General features: G+C 46.3%; 1 protein-coding gene across 1 annotated transcript; it reads left to right on the top strand.

The window, feature by feature from the left end:
* Nucleotides 1-4,669: 4,669 nt before the first annotated feature.
* Nucleotides 4,670-9,744, top strand: NFD1 (Ribosomal protein L21). The gene is made up of 5 exons (XM_048693071.2): nt 4,670-5,143; nt 5,247-5,327; nt 6,075-6,176; nt 9,051-9,125; nt 9,221-9,744. Exons 1-5 carry the CDS (start codon nt 4,730-4,732, stop codon nt 9,320-9,322), a joined length of 774 nt encoding a protein of 257 aa, XP_048549028.1. The 5' UTR covers nt 4,670-4,729; the 3' UTR covers nt 9,323-9,744.
* The last annotated feature ends 2,480 nt before the right edge of the window (nt 9,745-12,224 follow it).

The following is a 12,224-nucleotide window of genomic DNA, read 5'->3' as shown; positions in this document are numbered from 1 at the left end:
CGTTGTCGATCTACAAGGGTACGTAGATCATACTCTCCCCTCTCGTTGCTATGCATCACCATGATCTTGCATGAGCGTAGGAATTTTTTTGAAATTACTACGAAACCCAACAACACTAGCATCATATGGAGTTGGAGAAGGTGTGCAGTCGCTATACCCAAAACGACTCAAGACCTTTTCCACACAATGAGACTGAAGCAGTGTGATCCCACCATTCTCATCTCTCAACAGCTTGATGTTTAAGATAACATCAGCTACTCCTAGATCCTTCATCTCAAAACAGCGAGATAAGAAATCCTTAACCTCCTTGATTAAATCAAGTTTGGTTCCAAAGATCAATATGTCGTCGACATACAGACAAAGAATAACTCCTTCGCCCCCACCATAGCGATAGTACACGCACTTGTCACCATCGTTTACTACAAAGCCGGCAGCAGTTAATATTCTTTCGAACTTCTCATGCCACTCCTTAGGAGCTTGTTTAAGGCCATATAAAGACTTTAATAACTTGCACACCTTTCCTTCTTGACCAGGTACTACAAAACCATCTGGCTGATCCATGTAAATTTCCTCCTTCAACTCTCCATTGAGGAAAGCCGTCTTAACGTCCATTTGATGAACGAGAAGACCATGTGAGGCAGCCAGTGATAGTAGCACCCGAATTGTGGTCAGTCTAGCCACGGGTGAGTAAGTATCAAAGAAGTCTTCACCTTCTTTCTGGGTATAACCCTTGGCCACAAGCCATGCCTTGTACTTTTCAATCGTACCATCAGGTCTAAGCTTCTTCTTGAACACCCACTTACATCCTACAGGTTTGCACCCATAAGGACGGTCAGTGATCTCCCAGGTACCGTTAGCTAAGATGGAATCCATCTCGCTACGTACAGCTTCCTTCCAGTAGTCAGCATCAGGAGATGCATAGGCTTCTGAAATAGTCCTGGGTGTGTCATCCACGAGGTACACAATGAAATCATCACCAAAAGACTTTGCAGTCCTCTGTCTCTTACTCCTCATAGGAGTTCCATTGTTACCCTCAACAGGATTCTCAACGTGTTCCATCGCAATGGTGGGTTCAGGAATTACAGTGAATTCCTCACTAGATGGAGTAGGTATCTCCTGATTTGATGAACTCAACATATCCTTCATAGGAAATGTGTCCTCAAAGAAAGTTGCATCATTTGATTCCATAATTGTACCAACATGCATGTCGGATACCTCATATTTTATTATCAAAAATCTATAGCCGATGCTATGAAAAGCATAGCCCAGAAGAACACAATCCATGGTTTTTGGTCCAAGCTTGCGCTTCTTGGGAATTGGTATATTGACTTTCGCCAAACAACCCCAAGTACGTAGGTAAGAGAGTTTCAACCTTTTCCTTTCCCATTCCTCAAATGGATTCATGGTCTTATACTTTGTGGGAACTCGGTTTAGGACATGACACGCAGTCATTAGCGCCTCCCCCCACCATTCCTTGGATAGACCCGAAGTGTCTAACATGGTGTTAACCATATCGGTTAGAGTTCGGTTCTTTCTTTCGGCTACCCCATTTGACTGGGGTGAGTAGGGAGGCGACCTCTCATGGATTATACCATGTTCCGCACAAAACAGATCAAATTCATTGGAAAAATACTCTCCACCACGATCGGACCTAAGCCGTTTAATTTTTTGATCAAGTTGGTTCTCTGCCTCAGCTTTATAGTTTTTAAAGAAAGTCAAAGCCTCATCTTTTGATTTCAGAAGATACACATAACAATATCTAGTGGAGTCATCAATCAACGTCATGAAGTATCTCTTTCCACCTTTTGTCAACACGCCATTCATCTCACAAAGATCAGAATGTATAAGCTCAAGTGGCGCCAAGTCTCTTGCCTCTGCAGTCTTATGGGACTTGCGAGGTTGCTTAGCTTGCACACATACTTGGCACTTGGAGCCTTTGACAGTAGAGATTTTCGAAATTAAATTCATATTGGCTAACCGCGTCATGCAACCAAAGTTAATATGACAGAGTTGTGAATGCCAAATATCAGACTCATTATTGTGGCAAACATTATTAATAACTTTAGTGCAAATATCTGACAAAGATAGGCGGAACAAGCCTCCGCACTCATAGCCTTTTCCAACAAATTGTCCACACTTAGAGATTACAACTTTATTGGATTCGAAAACCAACTTAAAACCATCTCGACATAAACGGGAACCGCTAACGAGATTTTTATTGATGGACGGCACATGATGAACGTTCTTCAAACGCACAGTCTTCCCCGAAGTAAACTTCAGATCGGCCGTACCAACACCTCGAATGATGGCATGTGACCCGTTCCCCATCAGCACGGGTGAAGTCCCTGTTGCCTGGTAAGAAGAAAACATGGAGGCGTCAGCACAAACATGTACATTGGCACCGGTGTCAATTAACCAATCAGGGGATTGAAATACTGAAAGGATGGTAGGAAAAATATCGTACCCTGATTCCTTCATATCAGTATCACCGATGACAACATTAGCAGACTTGCCGCTCTTCTCATGTTCGCGCTCCTCAAAGCGGTTAGGACACTTCGGAGCCCAGTGATTAGGATCACCGCAGACATGGCAAAGTCCCTTCCCCTTCTTATGAGAATTCTTCTTAAAGTTGGTAGAATGTGATGGCTTGTTCTTTGTATCAAACTTGCCTTTGCCCTGAGTTTTGTTCTTATTGTTTTTGAACTTGTTGGGCTGGGAGTTCTTCTTCTGTACCATGTGGGCACTAGAACCTCCCTCAACAACTCGAGCACGTGTGTCCTTTGCTCTCGCCTTCTCTTCAACATCAAGAGTACCAATGAGATCTGCAACGGAAAACTCCTGTCTCTTGTGTTTCAGGGAAGTAGCAAAATTGTTCCATAAAGGTGGAAGCTTGGCAATGATGCCTCCGGCAACAAATTTGTCCGGCAACACACACTTGAAGTACTCAAGTTCTTTTGCGAGCGACTGTATCTCATGAGCCTGCTGTACAACAGGGCGCTCATCAGTCATCTTGTAGTCATAGAATTGCTCCATGACGTACAACTCGCTGCCGGCGTCCGAGGCACCAAACTTGGCCTCAAGCGCAGCCCACGTGTCCTTGCCGTTGTCAAACGACATATACGAATCCACAATGGAGTCATTAAGAACACTCAGAAGAGCGCCTTTAAAGAGGGTATCGATCTTCTCAAAAGCTTCCAGCTGTGCTGGATTAAGATCGCCCTCAGGCTTGCCCTTGATGGCATCATAGCAGCCCATGGTCTGAAACCAGTAGACTGCTCTCGTGCGCCAACTCTTATATTGCGCCCCCTTAAAGGCAGGCGGCTTCAGATGCGCAGGAAAACCACTCAGAGTAAATTGCCTATAATCAGGTTTTTGGATTGTTGGAAATATGAGCAAATTACTACGAGATTTAATCCGAATAAACAGAAGATAAATCATGACCACAATAGCAGAGATTAAACTAATCATGCGAACTAGCATAGCAGATGAACATATCACATCTAGGGCACATACTAGAAGCAAGAATTCTACCACGATCTCGAACAGGAAGGATAGAATCACATACAGTGCAGCGGGTGCAGCACCGCCGGCGTTGACGTTGTCGCCCATGTCGTCGAGGACGAGGTTGCCGAGGTCGGGGAAGAAGTCTTCGTTCGCGAAATCGTCGCTGCCAGCAGTCGCGCGAGTGCGCTCCCCAAAAATCTGATCGCCCCTCTCTCGTACAGGATCACGAGAGGCGGGGTTCCGGAGGCCTGCTGTCCCTTCTCGCGGTGCATGCCGGAAGGAGGGATGGAGAAGACTTGCTTGGCGGCGCAATGATCTGGAACGGTGGTGAGAAACCATACGAGTAATTAACGCGTCCGTTAATTATTAATTAATGACTCATTAATTTTTCCATGCAACAAAAATATAGACAACGTGCATAGCTCTGTCCTCGGCTCGGCTCAATCCCGCAACCCGCGGCGAGGCGTGGCGAGGCGAGCGAGGAGGAGGAGCGCGCGTGTAGGTCTCCTCTTCTCATACTCATACAAGTGGTAGAAGAGCTCACCTTATAAAGAGGTGCAACTCTCTCTCAACTTCCGGGGTGGGACTAAACTTTAGCCTCACTCACTCCACTCATATGTGTGCATGAATGGGCCAAGAGAATTTCAGAATTTTAGTTAGGCTTTGGGCCAAAGGCCTACTAGCAAAATTCCAACATCAAGCAGGGACATAAACTTGACTACCTTCTGAATAATGATGCTCTTTCTTTACTGCTGTTATGCCATCTCTCCTTCGGCCGTGTGGCAAAGCCTCATCAAAACCGCTTGGTCTCCACTTCCACCCTCCCCTCCTCGCCGACTCTCTTTTATCCGAGATGTAGCCACGGAGAATTGAGAATACACACATAACATGCGTATTTTTGTTCCGGGCTACATATTTCTCTTAATTTTCAAAACTTAGGTCAGGAATTTCATAAACCGAATGACAAATCGGTCATGTTACAAATCGTTCGTCTCAAAGCGTATCCCTATCGCCACCAAAAGTACGCCTTCGCCTCTGGATCACGTAGAGCCTCATTTAACCGTTTTCCCCGCGGCCACAGTGAGCAGGCCCCACCGGCAGTGTCACTCCCTCCCCTTAAACCCTCGTCAAAACCGCTTGGCAAAATAAACATTTCCATTTCTACCCTCCCCTCCCCTCCTCGTTTCCTCCCTCCACCGCCGCCACCGCCGCCGCCGCCGTAGCCATGGCGACGCGGCGATGCCTCCTCCGCCTCCTCACGCGCGGCCTCGCCCCGCACGCCCCGCAGCCCCTCGCGCCGGCCTCGATCGCGGCCCGGACCCTGACCTCCCTGCCCCGGCCCCTCGCCCCCCGCGCCGCCGCCGCCTCGCTCCGGCTCTCCCCCCCGCGCTGCCACTTCGCGACCCGCTCGTCCGACGATGAGGGGGACGACGAGGAGCACTACGAGGACGAGGAGGACGGGAGCGGGGACGAGTGGGGGGAGGGCGACGAGGAGACGCCCGCCGCGAAGCCGCCCAGCGGGAAGACGGAGGAGGAGAAGCTGGCCGAGGCGAACGAGATCGGGTACAAGGTGGTCGGCCCGCTCGGCGCCGACGAGAAGCCCTTCAAGCCCTACGAGCCCGTCTTCGCCGTCGTCCAGGTCAGGCCCGAATCTTGTTCCGTTTTGCGCTTCGGTTCGGCTCCGGTCGGGCCGGGGAGTGGATCTGGTTGGTGACCTGGGTGCGCGTTGCTTGTTCCTGCAGATTGGTTCGCACCAGTTCAAGGTGAGCAATGGCGACTCCATCTTCACGGAGAGGCTCAAGTTCTGCGATGTGAATGACAAGGTAATGTGGCACATTCGCGGAACTATTTCGATTGAATGTTGTTTCCTCAATTCAAGCTGCAACCTATGACCAAGACTAATAGGGTAGCCGCTGTGATTACAAGCTCTCAAGTTGTAGTATGCAGGCCTATCTTCTGTTCATTTGCTGATGGATTATATCACTATGGTCAAACCTCAAAATCTGAGCTGATAAGAGAATTTTATGCAATTCATGATTAGTCTTGGTATTGTGTGCCCATTGTTATCTCGGGATATCCCGTAGCACTTTGGTCCGCTTGATTTGACCTATTTATGTTGGGAACTGGAAACTTAAGAGTATTGGTTCAAATTAGTCGTTCAATTAAGTATGACTCTAACTTTTATATTCATCTTCCCTCATGGAAGCTGCTTAAAAGGTTGCTGTATAATGTACCAAGAATTGAATTTTAGGCTTGGTGAAGTGTATGGAGTTATGGACTTGTTCAAAACATGACTTGTTGTGATTGACAAGTTGAGTAGAACTATCATTAGGGGCCTTCTTATTTTAGTTGCATTAGTGTCACAAGCCACAACTCCTCATCCTTATCATACTTTTCTTAAACCCACCATTTTTCAAACCAAGATGATGGAACAACTGCAGCGAACCAGTGACTAGTTGATAAAATTCTTGTAATGATTCCAGTAGCAAACATAGATCTCTGCTTGCTTGTGCTTCTCATTCCATTGGTAATTCTGCTGATGCTGTTGTCATTTGAATCACTTGGTGCAGTTAGTTTTAAATCGAGTTCTCATGCTTGGCTCACAAGCTCAAACAATAATTGGGAGGCCAATTCTTACTGATGCCACTGTTCATGCTGTCGTCGAAGAGCATGTAAGGATGACACTTCTTTGATCTATCTTTTTTTCTGTCATGTTCATTAGAACGAAGTCCATGGAATGGTTTATGAACTCTGTTTCTTGGAGCAAGTTCGTAAGTGTGTCTGATTAAATGTTACACCTGCATTCTACAAACTATGCACTAGGCAATATGTACGCAGATTTCAGCTTTATCTGAATATCCCTGTCTTAACATATTGCATGCCAGCCTTCTTATTCTCTGCCTAGTTACTGATCTGATCACTGCATTTGAAAGCTGATTTACTCGTCTATTGTGCTACCATCATTAAGACTGGCAATGTGCCAACTAACAGGATTGTTTACACTAAAAAATCTAAATTCTTTTATGTATCCCATTACACCCCCTTGGTTACGTCACCATTAACTGCTGATATTAACATGCTAGTGTTGCAAAGTCCAATTGGATGTCTGTCCAACCTATATACCAATAGGGCACCGCTAGGGATCAGACTACTGATCCCTAGCCTAGCATCAGACCAGCCCAACACCGTAGGATGAGATTGCTTCAACCGTTAGATTAGTATGAGCGTGGGTCTTTTTCTTGGTAGTTTCCTTGTAATCTGCTTCACAGAATTAATTGCTCCCCGAAATCACGGTCAGTCAGAATTTAGATGTGGGTCCACCTTTGTTTCCATGTAATTTTGTTCCTCAAGTGAATCACACCCAAAAATCAAGCAAAGGGAAGACATATAATAATAGCAAATTGATGCAAAATTTTGTTTCAATGCGCTAGAAAATATGCTTCCATAATATTCGTAAACTTGCTATAATACGCTGCTTCCATATATGCTTCCAATATTCGTCCATATAATCACAGGTTTTTCCATACGTGCATGATGCTTCCTTGTATTCCATGTTTGTTTCCATCATATGCTAAATATATGCTTCCAACAGTACAACGCATGCTTCATACTTCATGGTCACATTTTTCTCCAAGCATTATCATTATTTCTTTTATGCTATGACTATGAAGCATGTATGGTTGCGTTTCGAAGCGCAATTTTATTAGCTTGATGCATGAGAAATGTAGTACCGGTTCCACATACTATCGTAAGAAACAAAACACACAGAGTATTTTCCAGGAAACATATCATGTCAAATGTATACGGATGCATTTTATGTCTTTGACAATTGCCGAAGCATGAACAAAATAGTTCAGAAGCATCACCTGTGTAAATAACAAAGCAAACATGTAGATGCTTGAAAAACATGCCACATATGATATGGAAGCACATATTAGATATTAAACTGAAGGAAGCATATACATAGGTAGTTTGAAACTTAATACAAAGAATCTGAAGCATCGCGTCTGTGACAATGAAGCATGCCATTCCCACTATGTAGAGCCAGCGACGTCGAGGAACCAGAGGCGTCGAGGGCAGGAAGCATGAGAGACGATGCCGATCTGAGCAATGTCACCCACCATTTAGGAGCACCATAGATGCAACGCCCCCGAACAAGAGGCCAATCACATTCTATGTCCCTGCTCCCCGTTGACGTCCTTGCCATCACCGCTGCTACTCACACCAGCCATCTTATCGTCATCGTCTCGCTATGGCAGTAGATTCTTCAACCTGTAATGGCAGCCAACATGCACTGGTGGTATTTGGAAATAGTGTTAATTTCATGCTATCTCAAGATAACACAAATAGTAAAGAAAAATAGAAGCATGGCTAGAATGGCGCAAACTCTGTTCAGTGAAGAAGCACGCGAATGATGCATAAGAAGCATGGATATTTGGAAGCGTCATATGTGTGTCATGTTGATACAAAATTAGAAGATATTCATCTCTGATTTGGTGATAAACTGCACAAAGGACATAACAAAATCGACCAAAGAAAAGGGTATGAATACAGTAACACAGAGATGTCAAATCAATACTTGCCACATAAAAATTAGGAATCAACTAGCACTGTATCCAGATGAGATCGTCAGAGGACTCAGTACCTAGGTAGATGAAGATGGTGCTTTTAGAGACCGGGGGGGTGTACCTGCAATGGTCCATCCGTGATTGATTCATTCCCCTCGTTCCCCACCTGAGACGGTGCTGCGGCATGGTGGACTACAGGTCACGAGACCACAACCTGATGGGAGGACTGGGACGCCGAGGGGGGTTGCGAGCTTGCTGGGCGCAGCCACTGTACGAGAGCATGGAACGGTGGACCTAACGGCCACATCGTTCAAGGTCTTCTTCTTGGCAGAGGGACCGGGGCGGCGAGGACATCACGAGCTTGCCGTTCATCTGCGTCAGGGGCATGCGAGAGAGAAGGGAAGGGGATTAGGCTGGGTCGGGAAGGTGAGATTATTTCAGGGAAGAGAAACTAACGAGGAATTATGGGGGCGAGAAAATAGGCTTCTTGGCGGGTTGGGAGGCCGATTTTGGAGGAATCTGAACCGTGAGAAGAAAAACGCATCGACGTCGCGTGACCGGTCTGACGAAAACATCCTACCAGACTACTGATGAGAAGCGTTTCCGTATGGACCCTTTTTGGTCCCTCTTTTAGGACCTGAACTAATTCATTGGGCACCACATTGGATTGCATTGACCCCCCAAACTATTATAACAGAAATGACATGCTTATTATAAGTTAATGGAAAATATCTAGTGGTTGGCCCTCCTACCTCTGCTACCTTTTCATTTTACTGGCATTATGTACTAAAACATGTATAGCAACACTGATAAGAAGGACGAGTGTCTATGCCCCAACCTTTACTGTTGCAGTCTTGCAGTTAGTACATATACTTCTATAATTACTCAACCAGAGCCCGGTTTTGGTATTACTAGGGTTTTACTGTAAATATACTACTGCACAATTCTGAGGTCATTTCTCTTGACAATCTTTCTTAGGCTCTAGATGCAAAAGTTATTATATTCAAGAAGAAAAGGAGGAAAAATTACCGCCGAACAAGGGGACACCGTCAGGTATTTCATACCGTTTTAGTTTTCAATCATTACATGACATATTGGACATTATCCTTTCGATATATTCTTCTTACTGTCTGCTGTGACAATTCCAGGAATTGACAAAGCTGAGGATAACCAACATCGAAGGAATAGACAAGTCCTTTATTCAACAAGAAGGAACAGATAAGCCAGAGAGTGCCGCTGTTGCTGCTTAAATTAAGATGATGAATCAAGGAAGGTTGCTGTTTTGTCTTCATGTCGACAATACCAAGCGATCCTTTGATGCTGGTGTTGGACATTCCTCGATCAGTTCTCCATGCGTGTCTGTTGCCTTTGTTCTGCTTAACTAATTCAAAGATTGAGTCGAAGCTGAAAGCCCTGTCTCTGTATCGTCATTTTAACGCACAAGCCTCTCGAGCTATGCCTCTGATGTAATCAGCTCCCGTGTCTTGGATAAGTTTAGAATATGGATACCCTGGTGTGGATCAGCTCCTGTAGTTTATAGAGCTACACTGATTTTCCATTTTTTTGCTTCCTTCACCATACGCTGTTGAATGTGTTCTGATACACATCCCTGCCATATCCACTGTCTACTCTTCAATGCATAAATAATGAAACTGAAATGTTTTAGTTTCCACCTGGTCCGAGATCGTACGCCGTCCGGGCTTCTGCAGATGTAACTGAAATGTTGTATTTGTAGTCATGCATCAGTTTGACAATCTGGTCTTTCACAAACAATGCACTGTTAGTGCTTATCCTCGTTAGTAGAAAACAGGGCTATGGTCCAGGCCGGCTCAGCCCATTAGTCCCGGTTCAGTCTAGAACCGGGACCAATCCAGGGGGCTGGCCGGGCCACGTGGGCCATTGGTTCCGATTCGTCTGGACCTTTTGGTCCCGGTTGATGGGACGAACCGGGACCAATGGGCCTTGCTTCTGGCCCACCACCATTGGTCCCGGTTGGTGGCTTGAACCGGGACCAAAGGCTTCCCTTTAGTCCCGGTTCATGTCATCAACCGGGACCAATGAGGTGCCTACATATACCCCGTCGCGCAAGAGCAGAGCACAGTGCTCTGTTTTTTCTGGCCGAGGGGGAGAGGGCTTTGTGGTGCTCTAGCTCACCTCCTATGCACATGAGGTGTTCGATGGAATGCCCGAGCCACACTACTTAAGCTTTCTCCTCTCGATGATGATGAACTTCTATTAATTTGGACAATTAATTATATATAATGCACGCAGATGAACCGGCAATGGATGTACGGTGACAGACACACCCGCGAGTACATTAAGGGCGTGCATGAGTTTCTCGATGCGGCTGAGGCAAACAAGCAGAATGGTTTTATGTGTTGTCCATGCACTGAATGTGGGAATACGAGGTCTTACTCTAACCGGAAAATCCCTCACTCCCACCTGCTTTACAAGGGTTTCATGCCACACTATAATGTTTGGACGAGGCACGGAGAAATAGGGGTTATGATGGAAGACGGCGAAGAAGAAGAGTACGATGACAACTATGTGCCCCCTGAATACGGTGATGCTGCAACGGGGGGAGCTGGTGAAGATCAAGAGGAATCAGACGATGTGCCCAATGATGCTGCCACGGGTGAAGCTGCTGAAGATCAAGAGGAACCAGACGATGTGCCCGATGATGATGATCTCCGCCGGGTCATTGTCGAAGCAAGGATACAATGCATTAGTCAAAAGGAGAAGCTGAAGTTCGATCGCATGTTAGAGGATCACAAAAAAGGGTTATACCCCAATTGCGAAGATGGCAACACAAAGCTCGGTACCGTACTGGAATTGCTGCAGTGGAAGGCAGAGAATGCTGTGGCTGACAAAGGATTTGAAAAGCTACTGAAAATATTGAAGAAGAAGCTTCCAAAGGATAACGAATTGTCCGACAGTACATACGCAGCAAAGAAGGTCGTATGCCCTCTAGGATTGGAGGTGGAGAAGATACATGCATGCCCTAATGACTGCATCCTCTACCGCGGTGCATACAAGGATCTGAACGCATGCCCGGTATGCGGTGTGTTGCGGTATAAGATCAGACGAGATGACCCTGGTGATGTTGATGGTGAGCCCTCAGGAAGAGGGTTCCTGCGAAGGTGATGTGGTATGCTCCTATAATACCACGGTTGAAACGTCTGTTCAGAAACGAAGAGCATGCCAAGTTGATGCGATGGCACAGTGAGAACCGAAAGAAAGATGGGAAGTTGAGAGCACCCGCTGACGGGTCGCAGTGGAGAAAAATCGAGAGAAAGTACTGGGATGAGTTTGCAAAGGACCCAAGGAATGTATGGTTTGCTTTAAGCGCGGATGGCATTAATCCTTTCGGGGAGCAGAGCAGCAATCACAGCACCTGGCCCGTGACTCTATGTATGTATAACCTTCCTCCTTGGATGTGCATGAAGCGGAAGTTCATTCTGATGCCAGTTCTCATCCAAGGCCCTAAGCAACCCGACAACGAAATTGATGTGTACCTAAGGCCATTAGTTGAAGAACTTTTACAGCTGTGGAATGGAAACGGTGTACGTACGTGGGATGAGCACAGACAGGAGGAATTTAACCTTAAGGCGTTGCTGTTCGTGACCATCAACGATTGGCCCGCTCTCAGTAACCTTTCAGGACAGACAAACAAAGGATACCACGCATGCACGCACTGTTTAGATGACACTGAAAGTATATACCTGGACAAATGCAGGAAGAATGTGTACCTGGGCCATCGTCGATTTCTTCCGACCAACCATCAATGTCGAAAGAAAGGCAAGCATTTCAAAGGCGAGGCAGATCACCGGAAGAAGCCCGCCATGCGCACCGGTGATCACGTGCTTGCTATGGTCAATGATTTACACTACGTAATCTTTGGAAAGGGTCCCGGTGGACTAGCTGTTCCGAATGACGCTGAGGGACACGCACCCATGTGGAAGAAGAAATCTATATTTTGGGACCTACCCTACTGGAAAGACCTATAGGTCCGCTCCTCAATCGACGTGATGCACGTGACGAAGAACCTTTGCGTGAACCTGCTAGGCTTCTTGGGCGTGTATGGGAAGACAAAAGATACACCTGAGACACGAGAGGACCTGCAACATTTGCACGAAAAAGACGGCATGCCTT

The sequence above is a fragment of the Triticum urartu genome, chromosome 1A, assembly GCF_056163025.1.
Source record: "Triticum urartu cultivar PI428250 chromosome 1A, HENAU_Tu73, whole genome shotgun sequence".
NCBI lineage: Eukaryota > Viridiplantae > Streptophyta > Magnoliopsida > Poales > Poaceae > Triticum > Triticum urartu.
The sequence above is the reverse complement of the archived record's forward strand: the minus strand, read 5'-3'. Positions and strand labels throughout refer to the sequence as shown.